The 18,303-nt window shown below is 43.2% G+C and overlaps 1 protein-coding gene across 11 annotated transcripts in view; it reads right to left on the bottom strand.

The window, feature by feature from the left end:
• myo18a (myosin XVIIIA) overlaps nucleotides 1-17,115 on the bottom strand; it is a 155,649-nt gene extending 138,534 nt beyond the window's left edge. For 7 of the 11 annotated variants that reach the window (XM_062959264.1, XM_062959266.1, XM_062959268.1 and 4 more), the window contains exons 1-2: nucleotides 16,967-17,115; nucleotides 6,368-7,458 (exon numbers count right to left, since the gene is read on the bottom strand). In XM_062959264.1, the coding sequence (XP_062815334.1) occupies nucleotides 6,368-7,369 (1,002 nt within the window). In that variant the 5' untranslated portion in view covers nucleotides 7,370-7,458; nucleotides 16,967-17,115. The remainder of the gene's footprint in view (nucleotides 1-6,367; nucleotides 7,459-16,966) is intronic. The other 4 variants (XM_062959271.1, XM_062959272.1, XM_062959273.1 and 1 more) reach the window with 1 other exon arrangement.
• Nucleotides 17,116-18,303: the final 1,188 nt, after the last annotated feature.

Below are 18,303 nucleotides of genomic sequence, written 5' to 3'. Positions count from 1 at the left end.
CTCCCTGAAAGGAAAGTTTTTGTATTTATGTTATGCAGCATCAAATTGTTGCCTTTTTGTAAGGGCACTCGGAGTCCCCTGTGGGATATCAATATGGCAAATAAATAAATAAATATTGGACTCTAATTCCCAGCATTCCTTCGGTCTTTGGCTAAAGCTGGATACTGGGACAGAGGCATTGTACCTCAGCCTAGGCCGCACATTACCAATGACAGTTATTTCATGTCTCGCACCGCATGCACTTTCTCCTGATCCGCCACAGTTCAGTTTTAATTAATTACTTCCTGGACTGAGGTTTTCACCAACCCACATACTTCAGTTTGCTATTTAATTAGTTGTTTGCATCAAAAACAACAGTGCTTGCCTCTGACTGTAAATGTGTAGGTTCTGGCTATAATTCCTCCAGGTCAGGCCTGCTGACTTCTAAGAAAAACATATATTTGGTACTAGGTGTAACCCACTTGTTGCCTTGTGCCTTCAGGTATCTCCTGATTAACAGAGATACTAAAGCAAAACTTTAATGCAGTCTTCTTGGCAAGATTTCTTCAGAGGAGCTCTAGCATTCCTTCCCTGAAGCTGAGAGAGTGTGATTTGCCCAAGGTCCTTCAGTGGGTTTCCATGGCTTGTGTGGCAATTCAAACCCTGGTCTCCGGAGTCCTAGTCAAACACTAAAACCACGGCTCCTTTTGCAACCCTCTTAACCTGTCCTCCAGGCAGTTATTTATTTATTTTTTTTAAAAAAATTAACTTGACATGGTTGCAACAAACAAACAGGTTAAAACCAGAGTATTTTCTAGTGGGTTGGGAAATGGATTTATCTTAATTCACCTGATCTAGTGGGTTGTGAAACTGACTAGACAGAAGATCAGAAAATCTCAGGTGAAATGAACCTTGGAGCTAAGCCCAGGTAATCTTTCAAAAAACAAACTCTTGGTACTAGACCTCTGAAATCTGGACTGATCTCCCATTCCAGAAGAATCCCCAGGACTGATCAGAGGAAATCTTATCAGTTAACAGGAGGGATGTAGATTTGTCTCTCCAGATATTTGGGAACATCATCTGTCTTCTCCTTTGCCAGGCTTCTGGGAGATGCAGGACCAAACATAGAGACATCTATATAATCAAGACCACCCAAATTCAGAGGCGGTTTTAGAGACAGATGAGTATCCCTTTAAAGTCCCCATTTGAAATTCCTTATTTTCCTCCCATTGCCTTTGGCGATGGGAAGGGATTAGCAGAAACACTTCAACACCCCGCCCCATAACCCTTTGCCTGGAGCTGGTTTCCTAATCTGCCCATCGGAGCCGCATTTCAGATCATTAGGCATGGCAACAAATTTGCCCAGAGGAGAGCTGGAGGAGAGCCAAGGAGTCACAGCAAACTCCAACGATTAAGAAACCAGTCATCCGGATGGACGGGAAGCTACCCAAGAAACTGGCGCTCCCTAGGCACTGACTGGGGTCATGGTTTTATTAGGAGGTGAACCTGAACAACAATGGGAGGCAATGGGAAGATCTCTTCCACACATATACACACAGGTTATTCTCACATCCAGAGTTCAAGGACCTATAAAATGAGAAAACTCAAAACAGCAGTGATCCACCTATTCTGGTACAGAATTGATCTGTGTCTTCCTTAGGTGGGTTATTTGTTTGCTTGCTTAATTGACAGTTGGCTCTCTGGACCTGCAATTTGCAAATTGTCACACCCCATAATATTAAGTGACAATAATGTGAATGTGGAGGCGCTGAAATGTGCACATTCACATAATAATATGGGAGATGCATTTCAGAATGGAGGACCACTGCTCATTCCCTAACATGCCAATTGTCCTACTTGGAAGGCTGCTTTTAAATGCTGTCTGCTTCATTAAATGACAGCATGTGGGACAGCACATGACTGCTTGCCACGGGGCTCTTCATGCCGAAGGATGAGAGCCCATGTTGTCAATGGGGTCAATAAAATGATGATGGGGGTAAACTGAAAAAACGTCAGGACAAAGAGGCGCCTGTTGCCTGTGGTTCGGCGGCCGATTGGAAGGTAATGGGAGAGGAGGAGTTGAGCATGCCCCTCGGTTGAGAGACGCAACTATGAGCTCTGGGATGGGGTGTTGCTAGCCTCCTCCTCCATCACCCCACACACCATCAGAGCCTGCATCCTCTTCAGAACAGCTTTGTTACCAAGGGACTTGGGGGGGGGGCACTGTTGGACTCATGTGCACTGGACATTGTTCCACGAGCAGCTGACCTCATCACCCGCTCTATGAAGGTGGATGCTACTCATCATCAGCTGCCTTATTCTAGAAAAAGAGCTGGGGCATGGAAGCCACCAACACAGCTGCCTCCCAGCCCCATTTGAAAAACAAAAAGCACAAGATCTGCATGAAATTTTGTGGAGGCTGCAGACAGGGAGACAACATAGAAGCATACAGGACAGGTTGAACTTCCCTCGGGGCTCTCCCTGGGTTTCTGATAACAAGGTCTGGACTCCTGAGGACAAGAAACTCAGCTTCAGCTCTTGGTAATTGTCCAACAGCAAAACACACCTGGAAGCATTCCCACAACTATGCCACACCTCAAATACCTGTGACATTTATACTGTACGTTATCAGGACCTCTGAGAAAAATGAACAGAGGCCACGAAAGCTCAAGCTAAAATAAATCAGCCGGCCTCAAACGGGCATTGAGAGCCCTTAATCCTTCTAATATTTTCCTTATGTTGGAACAACATCACTTTGAACACAGTCACTTTGAAAAGACAAAACATCAAAACACTGTGTTGTTAAAGACTTTTATGGCCGGAATCACTGGGTTGCTGTCACTTTTCCAGGTTGTATAGCCATGTTCCAAAGGCATTCTCTCCTGACGTTTTGCCTACATCTATGGCAGGCATCCTAGAGATTGTGAGGTATATTGGAGAGAATGCTTCTGGAACATGGCCATACAGCCCAGAAAACTAACAGCAACCCAGTGATTCCGGCCAAGAAAGCCTTCAACAACACATATCAAATCACTTTTTTATTTTGCCAGTTTGCCTATTAGCTTATGGCCCCAGCTGGGAGCTCCTGGCTCTTTCTGGGCTGGCTGAAGAAATTTTCTTGCCTGATACTGTCAAGAATATATTTTTCTGGTGATGGAAGCTCTGAAGCATGGAACAGATGACAGGTTGTAGGAAGGCTCTAAGGAGAAGGAAGGAGGGGGAGTAGGAGGCCTAGAAAAACAGGCATGGGACTAGCAGTTCTTTAGAGCATGCAGTTGATGGAGGGCAGCATGTTGCAGTAGTCCACCCAGAAGACCTTAGAGAGCACCCCCAGTTTGAAATCAAATTTTAGCTTCAATACCATCCAAAATTCTCAGTTTAATGGAACTTCAAGAGAGCAAAAGGCCCACCAGAAACAGTCTAAAGTCGTGAGAAGGAAGGCCAACCATCTCTCTGAAATGCTTGTCACAGCACTGTAAATTCTGCATTGAATTCACACAATTGAGTGCTCAAAGCTCAAAATTATTCAACCTCATCTCTTGCAACTCCCCTAAGAACTACACCAGCCATGCTCACAGCTTTGGGAAGCAAGAAGGATCACCAGCTTGTAAATTCAAATCTTGTGGGAGAGGTTCCCTCATGTATTCCCCTAGCGAGACGTCACAGAAGTCAAGCAAGATTGAAGACTTCCTGATGGAGAGAAAGCAAGAATTCTCACCCCACCAAACCATTCAAAATTATATGCCAGAAATCACATGGAAATCACAGCAAGGCATACAGGAGTGTGTAGGTAGGATAATAATATTGTCCAGTCCCACTTGAGGGCCTCAAAGCCTTCTACCCGTCATGTTCTCTACTGAGGCCCACTTGGCCTGTGTGCTTAGTGGTTTCAAGGGAGGCTTCCTCTCCGCTTAAAAAGCACTCCTGGGTCTTGCCAGTTCCAGCTCATGCCTCCTGCTTCTACCGTGCTTCCTCTCGGCACCTGAGCCAGGACTCCGCTTGGCAGCCTCCCTGGCATCCATTTTTTTACACACTCCACTCAAGAGCTTTAAACACCATACGCTTCCTTTCCACTTGGAAAATAGTGAATGTTAATTCCTCTGCCAAGGAGGAACGCTCAGGCGGGCTTTCTCCAAGGCCACAGGGCAGACTTAAGTTTTCCCCCAGGAAACTCTGGGGATTTTGAAGAGATTTAAAATGATCCCGCTGGTACAAACAGACACACTCAAGCAAGCACGGATGAGGCTAAGAGAGGGTGCTGCTTTCAGCCGGGAGAATATGGGTCACCTCCCTATTAGGTTGCTACTGATGCCTCCCGACAGGTACTCTTCTTAACGCCTTTTTTGCTTGCCCCGCCATCCCTCTGTGAGTCAAGGCTCCCGTGGAGCAAGCGCAGGTTCGCAGGAAGGATTGTAAACCACAAAAGACCATCACAAGATTAGGTGAACACTCTGTTCCATGTCTGCCAGTGACTGAACCAAGTACCGTTATAGTAACTCTTCTCTTCTGCTTGAGTTTGTTCTCAGAAGATATATTGTTATAAACTTCATTTGTTCTATACTTATTTTCTTTGTTACATTAGCTTCAGATTGCATTTTTATTTTTGTATTTTTATTTGCTTGCTACTTTTGTAAGTGTTCCAGGTATGTTTTCGTAACTGGTAGCAATTTGCTATATTTTTAAGTTCTTTATGTATCTTTATTCATTTGTTGTCCATATATTCTGTACACATAATAAAAGTGAAAATATGTATGTATCTGTGTGGTTGGGGTGTCCATTTACACCAGTGGTTTCCAACCTTTGGGCTTCCAGGTGTTTTGGACTTCAACTCCCAGAAATCCCAAAGTAGCTACAGTAGAGTCTCACTTATCCAAGCTTCGCTTATCCAAGGTTCTGTAATATCCAAGGCAGCCTGCCTTTTAGTAGTCATTGTTTTTGTAGTAAATGTTGCAATGTTTTGGTGCTAAATTCGTAAATACAGTAATTACTACATAACATTACTGTGTATTGAACTCCTTTTTCTGTCAATTTCTTGTAAAACATTATGTTTTGGTGCTTAATTTGTAAAATCATAATGTAATTTTATGTTTAATAGGCTTTTTTCTTAATCCCTCCTTATTATCCAAGATTTTCGCTTATCCAATGTTCTGCCGGCCCGTTTATCTTGGATAAGTGAGACTCTAATAAGGATAAGTGTATTTGTGAATGTAGGAGATGAAATCCAAAACACCTGGAAGCCCAAAGGTTGGGAACCACTGACTTACACAAAAAAGCTCCCACGTCCACAAATAGCTACTTTGGACTAAATTTGGCACACCAAACCCCCATGACTAAATCAACCTACTGGAGGGATTTGAGGGGATTGATTCACCATATCGGGAGTTGTAGTTTACCCTACAGCCAGCGAGCACACTGAACCCCACCAATGATGCACCCAGAGCAAACTTGCCCAATATAACAAACTTTAAGTACTGATGGAGTTTCTCGGTATTATAATCTGGCATGATGTCAGCTGTAGTTAATCCACAACCTTATGCATTTTATATAATTAAAATTTTGACTTTTTTACATAATCTGGGCAACTCCTGGTACCCAACCTAGTTGACTATAAATATAATCCTCATTTATTTTGTTGCTATTTTCTTGAACATTCCTCATTTGTTTTTATGATGGTCTTTTGTGGTTTATTTGTGTCACAAAAGGAACAAAATATCTAGGGCTTTATTTTCTGCTCCACTTTTTGAAAGGCGGCAATTAAAGAAGGCTTTGACAACAAGCAAAAGAGAATGACTAGGAAAAGAAAAGATCAGCTCAAGTGGAAAATTCTGAGCAACACTAATCAAAAAGAGGTCAGAACACCTGTATGAAAAAGAGATGGCCGAAAGAGAAAGAACCATGCTAAATACAGGAGATTAAACATGTGCTGCAAGGTGAAAATTCCACATTTTCACACATGCACATCCCCCAAATATCCACCAATGAAAAGCCCAACCAGTTTGCTGGAAAACATCCCACTACAATCTGGACCCAAGCTTTACCCAAAGTATGATTTGAATTAAAATGCATTAGTCTCATGTTAAATGGTTGTTCTGAACAGAACTGCATCCAGGGACAATTCCACTGTCTTCCTAAAACAATTTTCCTGGAAGCAGAGTGAGGAGATGGTTGGAATTTTTCACCCATTTTCCTGGAAGCAGAAGTTACACAAAACTCACACAAGGTCAAAAGCCCATGAAACCCAAAATCTTAAATTCAGTAGCTGTGGTTAGACATCATAGTAAGCCATGGAAGAAGAGAGAATATTGGATAATTTTAGACCTGTTGGTTATGATACAGACAAGAACGGCATCATAAGGCTCTCTGGATCCCAAGTCAAGGGTCTACTAACCTCAAAGGCTGCTTGGTGGTGCAGGCCCTCCCCGCTCCGCAGCCAGCAGTGGCTCAGTTCGCTCAGCTCCAAGATGGGCTGCACCTTCAAGCGTACCGTCTCCCCTGACTGCCGGATCATCTCCACTATCTCATCTCGTGACTTGCTCTCCACATTGCGGCTGTTGATCTCCACCAGACGATCGCCCGGCACCAAGCCCAGAGCCAGATCCTTGGTCCCAGCCCCAGGTTCGGCAAAATGCACCACCCGCCTGTACACCTGCCCATCAGCGGCCCGATCCAGCATGGTGGTGCGGCGCAGTGAGAAGCCAAAGTCACCCGTGTTGCGACGCTGGAGCTCCAGCTGCCTAGGGACTGGCGGCTGTGGAGGCACCACTGGAGGGAGTCTCAGATCAGCTGGAAACCTCTTGCCGACGACCTCAGGCAGTCTGGTTCGAGAGGCGGAGGGCAAAGGCGGCCCACCCTGCCTGGCGAGCTGGACCTCCAGTGTCCGGGTTTCCACTTGCGGGGAGGGAGCGGCTGAGTGCTCTGATGGGGTAGAGGTCTCTGAGGCGCTCTCATCCCGGCTCTTCTGTGAGAAGGAGAACCTCTTGACAATCATCTGGGAGTTCTGCTTTGCCAGCGAGCCAAACTTGGCTGCCCGCTGGAGCACAGAGCCTTTGAAGTTGCCATCCTCCACCCTGAGGTCCTTGAGATCATCACTGGAGCTGGCCGTGCTGAGATGCCCAGAGTCCAGGATCACGCTCCCACGGTTGCTGTCCGAGTCAATGTCTGTCAGATGGAGGTCTGAGCCACTGGCCACCTTGATGGGGATGGGGTTGGAGATCTCCAGCCGGCCCTTTGAATCCCTCTTGGAGGAGCGGTTGAGGTGGAAAAAGCCCCGACGCAGACTCATCTCCTCTAGGCTCTTCAGCTCGGCAGCTGACATCCGCTCCTTTTTCTCCTTCTTCTCCTTCTTCTCCTTACGGGACCCATCTCTGTCTTTCTTCATCAAGTGGAACATGGCAGAAGACAATCCTGGGAAGCTCCCAGGTTCAGCGGTGGTGTGCAGTGATCCCCCAGTGAGTCAAATGCTAGATCCTGCCAGTATCCCTGAGGTAAAAACACAAAAACAGTCAGGAAGTTAGATTTCTGAAATCTACTGCATCTTGAATTCAAAGTGCAAGAACTAAAGCAAGCTGGGGACAAAGAGGGAATGTGGAGGGGGGAGAGAAAAACCGGGACATTTTAAAAGCAATTGAAAAAGTGGGATGACAGAGGATTAATCAGGACTATCCTTGCCAAATCGGGACAGTTGGAGGAGATGTTGCTCTAGAAGAGACAGGCTGAACTTGTTTAAGGCAACTCCCTGTGTTCCCAGTATCATCTGGGATACATTTAGTCTCTGAAATATGTACTCTAACCAGTTCAGGGAGACACCAGCAGACTGATAGCCAAGTGTGAGAAGGAATTTTTTGTAGGTGATGAAGTGGGCTGGCCAAAGAGGGTTGAACACTCCATCCCACTTCGAAATCCAGCATGGAAACCAAGTGGACGGCAACAGAGGGAAAAGCGTCCCCTTCCATACACAGTATGGAAATACTGGAAGAGAAGAACACTCTGCCCCTTCTCTGCCAGCCTTCTGCACTTGCATAATTTATTTTTTGCTGGTTAGAAAATTCTCTGGGCCAATCTATTCTTTTATGAGCAGCTGTTTTTTGCTATTCTCTTTCAAGACCAACAGCAACTAATCTGCAACCTAGAACGTATGCGTTACAGCGCTGCAAACAAGCCCACAACTTGGCATTTCTCTGTTATGCACACACATTTGTATGGCCCTCCTGCCCACACACAACTATATCAGCCATCAGTGACATATTGCGGAGGAAGCTATTTTGGCACAGAGTCAAGCTGCCTGGAGGGAATTTCAACTTGCCAGAGGCAACCAGGTAAGCGGATACGTGTGCTCCTGGTATTTTTTTTCCTTCCAGACAAAGAGATATGTGGTGGGCTGTCTGTCTGCAGAGGTACAACTCCGTAGCAGCAGTTCCACTACAAACTGAAGATGGTACAAATGTTCATAGCTCCTCCTGGCCCTTACCTGCCATAGAGATTAGTACTCTCCTTACTTGAAGTGCTGAGTTTGTGCGTTTGTTTCAAGGAAGGTCAGAAAGCCAAAGCCATCCATGCTGTCAACAAAGGCCTTTGTTTAAGAAACAGAGGCTTCTCTCAGGAGCAGGGGAAGCCCTGCCACTCTTAGGCCAGCCCTTTCTCTCTTTCCCTCTTTATTTTCAGCTCAAGGGCTCCTTCACTGAAGCAAAGTTTCTGGGGGCTCCTCGCAGGACATTTAGCAAAAGGGGTCTTCTGTGTAATCTACTTTGGTTCCACTACATTTTGAGACAGTGGGGAACAGAAATCACATCTCACGATGGGGAGAACAGAGGCTCTTTTCAAAAGCTTGCATTTTTGGAGAAGTAGGAAGGGAAATGCGCTCATTAGGAGGCACTGAGCAGACAAACTGTCCCACGTCAGGGATTGAAACACAAGGGGCCCTTAAAGGCCAAAGTGGAAAAACTATGACACCACAGGACAAATCCCGTATCCACAGGACCAGGACGCAAAGTTTCACTTAAAGCACAAAAACCATCATTAAGTGAAATAATGAGATTTTGAGATTCCCCAGAACTCAGTCTCAGGGTGGATTTAAAAGCCCAAAAAGAAGGCAAAAGAAAGGGTTGGATGGGATGTGGGAGGTGGAGCTCAGGAGCTGATAGTTCGTAAACCGCCTTAAGACAGCGTGCCGAAGGTGTTAGGCAGCCTTAATTGGATAAGTCTCTGCCAGGTACAAAAAAGATTTGATGTTGCAAGCTAGGACAACTTGCCTTCAACAATGGCTCCCCCCTTGCATGTCAAACATATAAAATCTAGCCAATATTGAGATCACATTGAACAACTGCCCAGGAGATCATGGGTATCCAGAGACTGGACCCAGAGACCTTTGATCCAGCCCAAGAGAAGCACATTAATGTTTACTGTGGGATTACTAGTTCCTCCTCTTTCCTGACTCCCTTATTTTGATCTTTGCTCCGCAACATTTTAGCCCTTCAAGGCCTCCCTCTCTGGACATCAGGACCCAGTTAAAGAACACAGAGCAACCCGCCTGCCGATATTTTGGCACCATGGACAGTCTATCTCTCTGCACTGAGCCTAGGGCGAGATAAGGGTCTGTAAACAAAGCATAATTGGGTTGAAAAACTTGTGCCTGGCTCTCCCACCCCTGCCAACAAAAGCCACAAGCTATTCCCACAAGGGGCCCCACCAATTAATCCAGGACTGGATTTCAGACTTACGAAGAGGCAAGGAATGTTGGCTAAGGGTTGGTTTGTTTCAAAAGGCTGAACTAGTCCAGGATAACTAAAGGAACCTATAGGAACATATTTAAAATCTTGAAAGAGACCCTTTTCTCATTCCCACCAGGTTTATTTGAAAAGAAAATGTGAGGCCTTCTCAGTGGCTGCTCCCAGACTTTGGAACTCCATGCTGCAGGAGGCTAAAACGCTATTTTTTTTCCTGGTTGCTGTGAGTTTTCCAGGCTGTATGGCCATGTTCCCAAAGCATTCTCTCCTAATGTTTCACCTGCATCTATACCCATATCCAGAGAGCAATGTGAACCCAAACATCGATGGATCTGGACCAAACTTGGCATACATACCCGAGATGCTGAAATTTGATTACTGGAGGGGTTTGAGGGGAACTGACCTTCCTTTCTGGGAGTTTTAGTTCACCCACAACCAGGGAACCCACATGACTAACTCAACCTACTATAGGGGTTTGGGGGGATTGACTCACTGTAGTGGGAGTTGTAGTTTACCCTACAGCCAGAGAGCACACTGAACCCCACCCATGTTGCATTCAGAGCAAACTTGCCCAACATAACACGCTTTAAGTACTGATGGAGTTTCTCGGGGTTAACCTGGCCTGATGTGAGTTGTAGTTAAGCCACAACCTTATGCATTTTGTACAATTTAAAAACTGACTTTTACAAATAACCTGGGCAATGCCATGTACCCAAGCTAGTAATAATAAAACAAAGGCACTAAGGGCAAGCCAAGGGGAAGCTAACCACACATTCCGGAACTTTGAGATTTCTGAGCTGGAGAGAAATTCTGGGATAGATTTGCAAGCTATTTGTACATTGGGGCTCCACCCTGCTTATTATGGAGTCCTGGCCCTTATGGCAACACCTAGTATGTTATACCTGTTCTGGCAAAGCAAGGGCATTCCACTTGAAATGAGAAATGGCAAAGGCAAGGAAGGAGCCACATTCTGTGCCCCACAGGGTGAAGAGCCAACAGACCGTGTATATTATGACTCATCAGGAGCAAAATAAAGGTAGCCCAGCCCAAACAGGTGTGAAAAAGAAACTTGCACACTAATGTGTGCTAAAAGTCACGGCTAAGGAGAGGTCATGGCCCAAGGTGCAAATATAGCAGCAGAAACAAATTACAGGCAGTTCCCAAGTTACAAACAAAATAGGTTTTGTAGGTTTGTTCTTAAGTTGAATTTGTATGCCAGTCAGAACATTTTTAAGTACAACTCCAGCCCAAATATATTTTAGCTTTGTATTGCATAGAGAAATCCTACGGTGTTTGTCTTATTGTCTGTGCTCCTCTTCACCTCACTTTCTGGCTCTGTGATCACTGGATTTTTAAAAATTTGGCTTGTTGTGGAAACAAGGATTAGAGATAAAGCCTCAATAGAAACACCTTTTCTCTATGATAACTTTCAGGGGTGAATTTCCTTCTCTAGAGGTCGATTTCTCTCATTTATTTTATTTACTAAATTTCTATCCTGCTCTATCTCACCCTGATGGGGACTCAGAGCAGCTTCCAGTTTGGGAAATCAATGCCACATAACATAAAAGCAAATAAATATACAACACATTAATAAAAAAAATTCTAATTAAAACCATATAAATCAATTTAAATAACTGATTAAAAATCATAGCCTCTAGTCTCGTAGTCAGTGTCCTAACTGATTCATTTGTATTACTTTGTGGTTGTATACTGCACTCTCGATACGCTACTCCTTGAATGCTTGTTTCCACAACCACTTGGAGCTTCCAAACAGTCTTCAAAGGCAACCCCAAGTAGAGCGTGTTGCAGTAGTCTATTCCAGATGTAACTGAGTGTGGCCAATCTGTCTAATCAAACTGTTTTGCAGAGTGACCCACGCACAATTTCTTCAGCTAGGATCTCTTCACAAAAAAACCCTCCACATTTCTGGAAACTGATGGGAATTTGTTCCAGACGGGGCACAGGGTGTCCTAGGAACGTTGTGCGAGTGAGGCTTTGTTCTCGGAAACAATTAATAGTTTCCAATGCTCATTAGCTTCTGTCATGATTATACAAAGAACTGTCTAGCAGAGGAAGGAAAAGAAGACATAAGTTTTCTCGTCTCCCAAAATAGGAACTTATACAAGCATTGAATTAGGAAATTGGAGTCGATTTACTCCATATTAAGGTTCCTAACGTTATTGTTCACATGAGTCCGGAGAAGTACTAAGCAACTGCGAATAGATTTCAGATATTTTTGGCATCAGCAACCTTGAAAGCAGCGTTACAAGGCGGGGATATAAATCACAGGTTACTCAGGAAGCTCAGTGTTATGCCAAATCGATCTGCTTCGACCGGCAGCAATTTCTAGGGACTAAATTAGAAACAAAATTCTACATTGTGGAGGAAGCCACCAAGAAGGCCCTTCCTTCTTCCTTCACCAAGAGAACAGAGGAAGAGCTGAAAGAAAATCTTCAGATTCTAGTCAGTTCATTGCAGTGGAAATATGAGGAGACCCGAGGGCATGTAACAACTACCAGTGTTGAAGGGAAACTAACACCCCCGCTGCAGGCAAAGCAGATTACCCCCAATTATACCTTTGAAACCTAGTTCTCTTTTGTGCTAAACACCCTCCACGTGCAACCCCTCCCTGACCACCTTGTGTTTTCTGCCACCTATTATGCCCACAAAAGGCGCCAGCTGCCTGCCAGCTGCTCAGCTTTCAAGGAGGGCCGGTTCATCTACAACACATACAACTCCCAATAAGAATTTATATAATTGGTGAAGCTGCTTTCCAATCTGCAAGCAAAGGGTTGCTGTGATCAGCTCTCACTCCGTACGGCACCAAAGAATGGCAACTCTAAGAATGAATGCCAAGCCGCCCCAAGAAAACACACCTCCTTCCTTATGTAAGTAAAACTAAGCGACACATGTCCCCGATCTCAAGGGCCTCAGCAAACAGTTCCGCCTGCGATATTGCAGGCACACACCCAACCATAACACTGGGAGGACGTCACTGAGAGAGGCCTGGCATGGCGCTCCCACACAGAAAGCAGCGTTCTGGCAGTGTAAGTGGCACATGTAAATACACACCGTTAGGTCAAGGGAGGCTGTCTACACACAAACACAGCATCCCTGCATCAAATGGGATGTTTACGATAGAAAAGACAGGATTAAGGGAACATATACACAGGCAGTCCCCAAGTTACAAACATGCAAACAATTCTTCGTTAAGAACTGGGAAGAGACAACAGAAAGTGAGAGAAATCTCACCCTCAGAAGGAAGGGAAATTCACTCCTGGAAGAGTTATTATCATGAGGAAAAGGGGTATCCGCTGAAGCTTTATCCCCAATCCTTGTTTCCACAACATGCCAAATTTTCCAAAATCCTATTATGACAGGGACAGAAAATGAGATGAAATCTTCTGAACAGGGGCACAGACAACAAAACAAATTCCACAGGGGAGTTAACTCTTTACAAAATGCTTAAGTTAAATTTATTTCCAACTTACAAACAAATTTAACTTAAGAACAAACCTACAGAACCTATCTTGTTTGTAACATGGAGACAGCCTGTACACACAACTTATGTACCCTAATATGTTAACATGCCTGTGGGTCAATGAACGTGTGAAAGTTTCAATTCAATCCCTTCTCTAAATACAGTGGAGTCTCACTTATCCAACATTCGCTTATCCAATATTCTGGATTATCCAATGCAGTCTGCCTTTTAGAAGTCAATGTTTTTGTAGTCAAAGTTTTCAATACATCGTGATATTTTGGTGCTAAATTCGTAAATACAGTAATTACTACATAGCATTACTGCGTATTGAACTACTTTTTCTGTCAAATTTGTTGTATAACATGATGTTTTGGTGCTTAATTTGTAAAATCCTAACCTAATTTGATGTTTAATAGGCTTTTCCTTAATCCTCCCTTATTATCCAACATGTTTGCTTATCCAATGTTCTGCCAGCCCGTTTATGTTGGATAAGTGAGACTCTACTTTATAGTCAACCCTCTGTATCCACAGATCCTGACACCACCGCTTCAAAACAATTCCAAAAAGTAAACCTTGAATTCACTATCTATCTATCTATACAGATAATAAAAGTGAAAATATGTATGTATGTGTGTGGCTAGGGTGTCCACTTACAGAGACAAGCTCCTACTTCCACACATAGCTATAACTCCCACTACCCAGGAGACACCAATGGCTCTCCTTCCAATGACATTAAAGGTTATATTGAACATCATAAACATGTCCCAAAAGCCCTGACAATGTCCTCCACAAACAAACAAGGGCCCACCGCGTATTCCTAAATGTAGTTCCAACAACATTTTATGACGCCCGCCCAATCATATCCCCAAAGAGAAAGTGCTTAATGCACAATTCATATACAGTAGAGTCTCACTTATCCAAGCTAAACGGGCCAGCAGAAGCTTGGATAAGCGAATATCTTGGATAATAAGGAGGGATTAAGGAAAAGCCTATTAAACATCAAATTAGGTTATGGTTTTACAAATTAAGCACCAAAACATCATGTTATACAATAAATCTGACAGAAAAAGTAGTTCAATACGCAGTAATGTTATGTTGTAATTACTGTATTTACGAATTTAGCACCAAAATATCACGATATATTGAAAACATTGACGACAAAAATGGCTTGGATTATCCAGAGGCTTGGATAAGCGAGGCTTGGATAAGTGAGACTCTACTGTAATGAGCCCTCACACACTGGTGTTGGACTGAAACTCCCATCATGTGGGCTAGAAAGAATGGGGGTCACACCACTAAAACATCTGGAAATTGCTGGGTTGGGGAAGGCTAGTATCTATTTCAAACACAAACAGAGCCACAAAACACAATCCTGCCTGCTTTAAAAGAGAGGAATTGGAGACAAAGGTGTAGAAGTTATCTCTTCGGAAAGATAGTCAAATTGAACCCAGAGTGACGCAAAAGACACATAGTTTGCACACAAACAATTACATATACAACTCCAGACGGACACAAACATGCCTTCAAATAGCTGGACCTGCTTATCAGAACAAACCAAAAGCAGCTTGAGCAAGGTGTATGCAAAACAAAGGCACGCCTTTCAGCAGGTAAAGGACACACACTGGTGCATATTTGTCCGGAAACGCACACAGATATATTCATTCCTCTACATGGGAGGTATGCAAGTCATTTACATTTCTATGCATGTTTAAGCTCTTTGTCCTCACTTGGATGTACATGTGCATTTGAGGAGGAAGGCCTTGTGAATACATCCCTTGTACATTTACACGTATGTCGACACATCTTTTTAAACAGGGACACATTTAATCCTACAACGTGCCTTCCATTCAGACACATGGTGTGCGTACCTCTGCACATCATGGATATTGCCATTGTGTGTGTGTGTTTGGGGGCGGGAGCTTCTCACACCAAGAGGTGCACACGCAAAACACCCAAGGTTTGTTTGTGTTTAAGATAGTGTTTATGATTAGCAACCAATCTTGTTCATAACGTGGGAACTGCCTGTGTATATTCATTTGGCAAATTTCTATGTTGCCTTTCTCCAATGGATTTAAGGCGGCTTACAACACCATCAAAACATGCAATATAAAATAGACTATGACAGTTCTGCCAACCTAGCAGTTCAAAAACATGCAAATGTGAGTAGATCAATAGGTACTGCTCTGGCGGGAAGGTAACGGCGCTCCATGCAGTCATGACCTAGGAGGTGTCTACGGACAACGTCAGCCCTTCAGCTTAGAAATGGAAATGAGCACTAGCACCCAGAGTTGGACACGACTAGACTTAATGTCAAGAGAAACCTTTACCTTAACTATGACAGTTAACCCAACTGTAGGATGTTAAAATTGGAACAAGCCCTATGAGAAGCGGCTTAAAGAGCTGGGCATGTTTAGCCTGCAGAAGAAAAGGATGAGAGGAGACATGATAGACATATATAAATATGTGAGGGCAAGTGACAGGGACAAGGGAGCAGGCTTGTTTTCTGCTGCCCTGGAGACTAGGACGCAATGGAGCAACGGCATCAAACTACCACAAAGGAGATTCCACCAGAACATGAGGAAGAACTTCCTAACTGAATTAGTATTCCTAACTAAATACTATAAATAAACAAATAACTGCGAGAACTGTTCAGCAGTGGAACTCTCTGCCCCAGACTGGTCGAGGCTCTTGCTTTTAAACAGAGGCTGGATGGCCATCTGTCAGGAGTGCTTTGAATGAGATTTTTCTGCTTATTGGCAAAAAATTGGACTGGATTGCCAAGAGGTCTCCTCCAACTCTATGAATCTATGATCTTTAAATACAGTAGAGTCTCACCTATCCAACATAAACGGGCCGGCAGAATGTTGGATAAACGAATATGTTGGATAAGAAGGAGAGATTAAGAAAAAGCCTATTAAACATCAAAATAGGTTATGATTTTACAAATTAAGCACCAAAACATCATGTTAGACAACAAATTTGACAGAAAAAGTACTTCATTACACATTAATGCTATGTAGTAATTACTGTATTTACGAATTTAGTACCAAAATATCACGATATATTGAAAACATTGACAGTAGAGTCTCACTTATCCAACATTCACTTATCCAACGTTCTGGATTATCCAACGCATTTTTGTAGTTCAATATGCAGTAATGCTAAGTAGTAATTACTTTATTTATGAATTTAGTACCAAAATATCACGATATATTGAAAACATTGACTACAAAAATGCGTTGGATAATCCAGAACGTTGGATAAGTGAATGTTGGATAAGTGAGACTCTACTGTATATACACATAAAGGCACACAATATGCTCAGTTTACAGGTCTAAAGGAGGCCGAACCAGGCCTATTGCAATCACAAGGACACCCCACCCATCCTCTTATTTTATTTTTTGTGCACAAACTACACACCTTGAGCCTTTCCCTACATGCACAGAGACTCCTTTTTCTCCTATTGCAAAAATAAATACACACACAAAACGATGAAATATTCAGACTTTCACACACACCAGGGAATAGGAAAAGGCTTAACCCAAGCGTGGGCAAACTTCGGCCCTCCAGGTGCTTTGGACTTCCAACTCCCACAATCCCTAACAAGCCATTGCTCCCGCTGAGACGCGTGTCGCGGCGTCCACACGTGACGGCACTCAACCCAGGAAACAGGCCCCAATGATGCCACCCAAGGGAGCAGGAGGGTGGTGGGGAGGATGGCGGCGGGCTGGGCTGCCCCTTCCTCCCTCCCTCCCCTTCTCCCCCTCCATGGCGGGTTCCTCACCGGGCGGAGGCGGCGGTGGCTTCGGCTTCTCCTCCTCTTCTTCTTCTTCCCGGGCCTGGGAACCGGCGGAGGAGGAAAGAGGCCGGGCCGAAGCCGGGAAAGGCAGGCCTCGGAAAGCCCCGCCCCCTCCGCTGACCCCGCCCCTCCGTTTACTCCACTGACTCCTCCCCCTCCGCTGGCTCCGCCCCCAGAGGAAGTCAAAGCAGGACTGTACAGCTTATTCACACACTTCGGTTACAATTGTAGTAGAATAATATTAATAATACTTCCACACAGCCACATACCATTCTCCATCATCTATATATATACACACACACATACACACTCATACATACATAAAATACATAATCACACACCTTCCTCCATTATTATTATTATATGATATATATAATCATAATTCTACACAACCACATATCGTTCTCCATTATATATATATATATATATATATATATATATATATATATATATATTATTTAAACTTATATGCCGCCACTCCCCTAGGGCTCGAGACGGCTTACAAGAAAGGCTAAAATCTAACAATTTAAAAACATCTTTAAAATATTTTTTAAATAAATAAATAATCTTAAAAACACTCCCCCAGGGCTCGGAGTATATATATATATACACACACACACATACATACATAACATACACAATCACACACCTTCCTCCCACCTTCCTCTATTATTATTATTATATGATATAAATAATCATAATTCTACACAACCACATATCGTTTTCCATATATATATGTATATATGTGTGTATATATATATATATATATATATATAAACATACATACATACATAAAATACACAACCACACACCGTCCTACATTAATATTATATGATGTATATATATATATATATATATATATATATATATATAACCATAATTCTACACAACCACATATTGTTCTCCATTATACACTATGTATATATACACACATACATACATAACCTTCCTCCATTATTATTATTATATGATATATATAATCGTAATTCTACACAACCACATATTGTTCTCCATTATACAGTATGTATACATAACATACACAACCACACACCTTCCTCCCACCTTCCTCTATTATTATAATTATTATTATTATATGATATATATAATCATAATTCTACACAACCACATATTGTTCTCCATTATATATATATATATATAGATATAAATATAAATATACATAAATACATAAAATACACAACCACACACCTTCCTCCCACCTTCCTCTATACAGTAGAGTCTCACTTATCCAAGACTCACTTATCCAAGGTTCTGTATTATCCAATGCATTTTTGTAGTCAATGTTTTCAATATATCGTGATATT

Source organism: Anolis carolinensis, unplaced genomic scaffold (assembly GCF_035594765.1).
Source record: "Anolis carolinensis isolate JA03-04 unplaced genomic scaffold, rAnoCar3.1.pri scaffold_7, whole genome shotgun sequence".
Classification (NCBI taxonomy): Eukaryota; Metazoa; Chordata; class Lepidosauria; order Squamata; family Dactyloidae; genus Anolis; species Anolis carolinensis.
The sequence above is the reverse complement of the archived record's forward strand: the minus strand, read 5'-3'. Positions and strand labels throughout refer to the sequence as shown.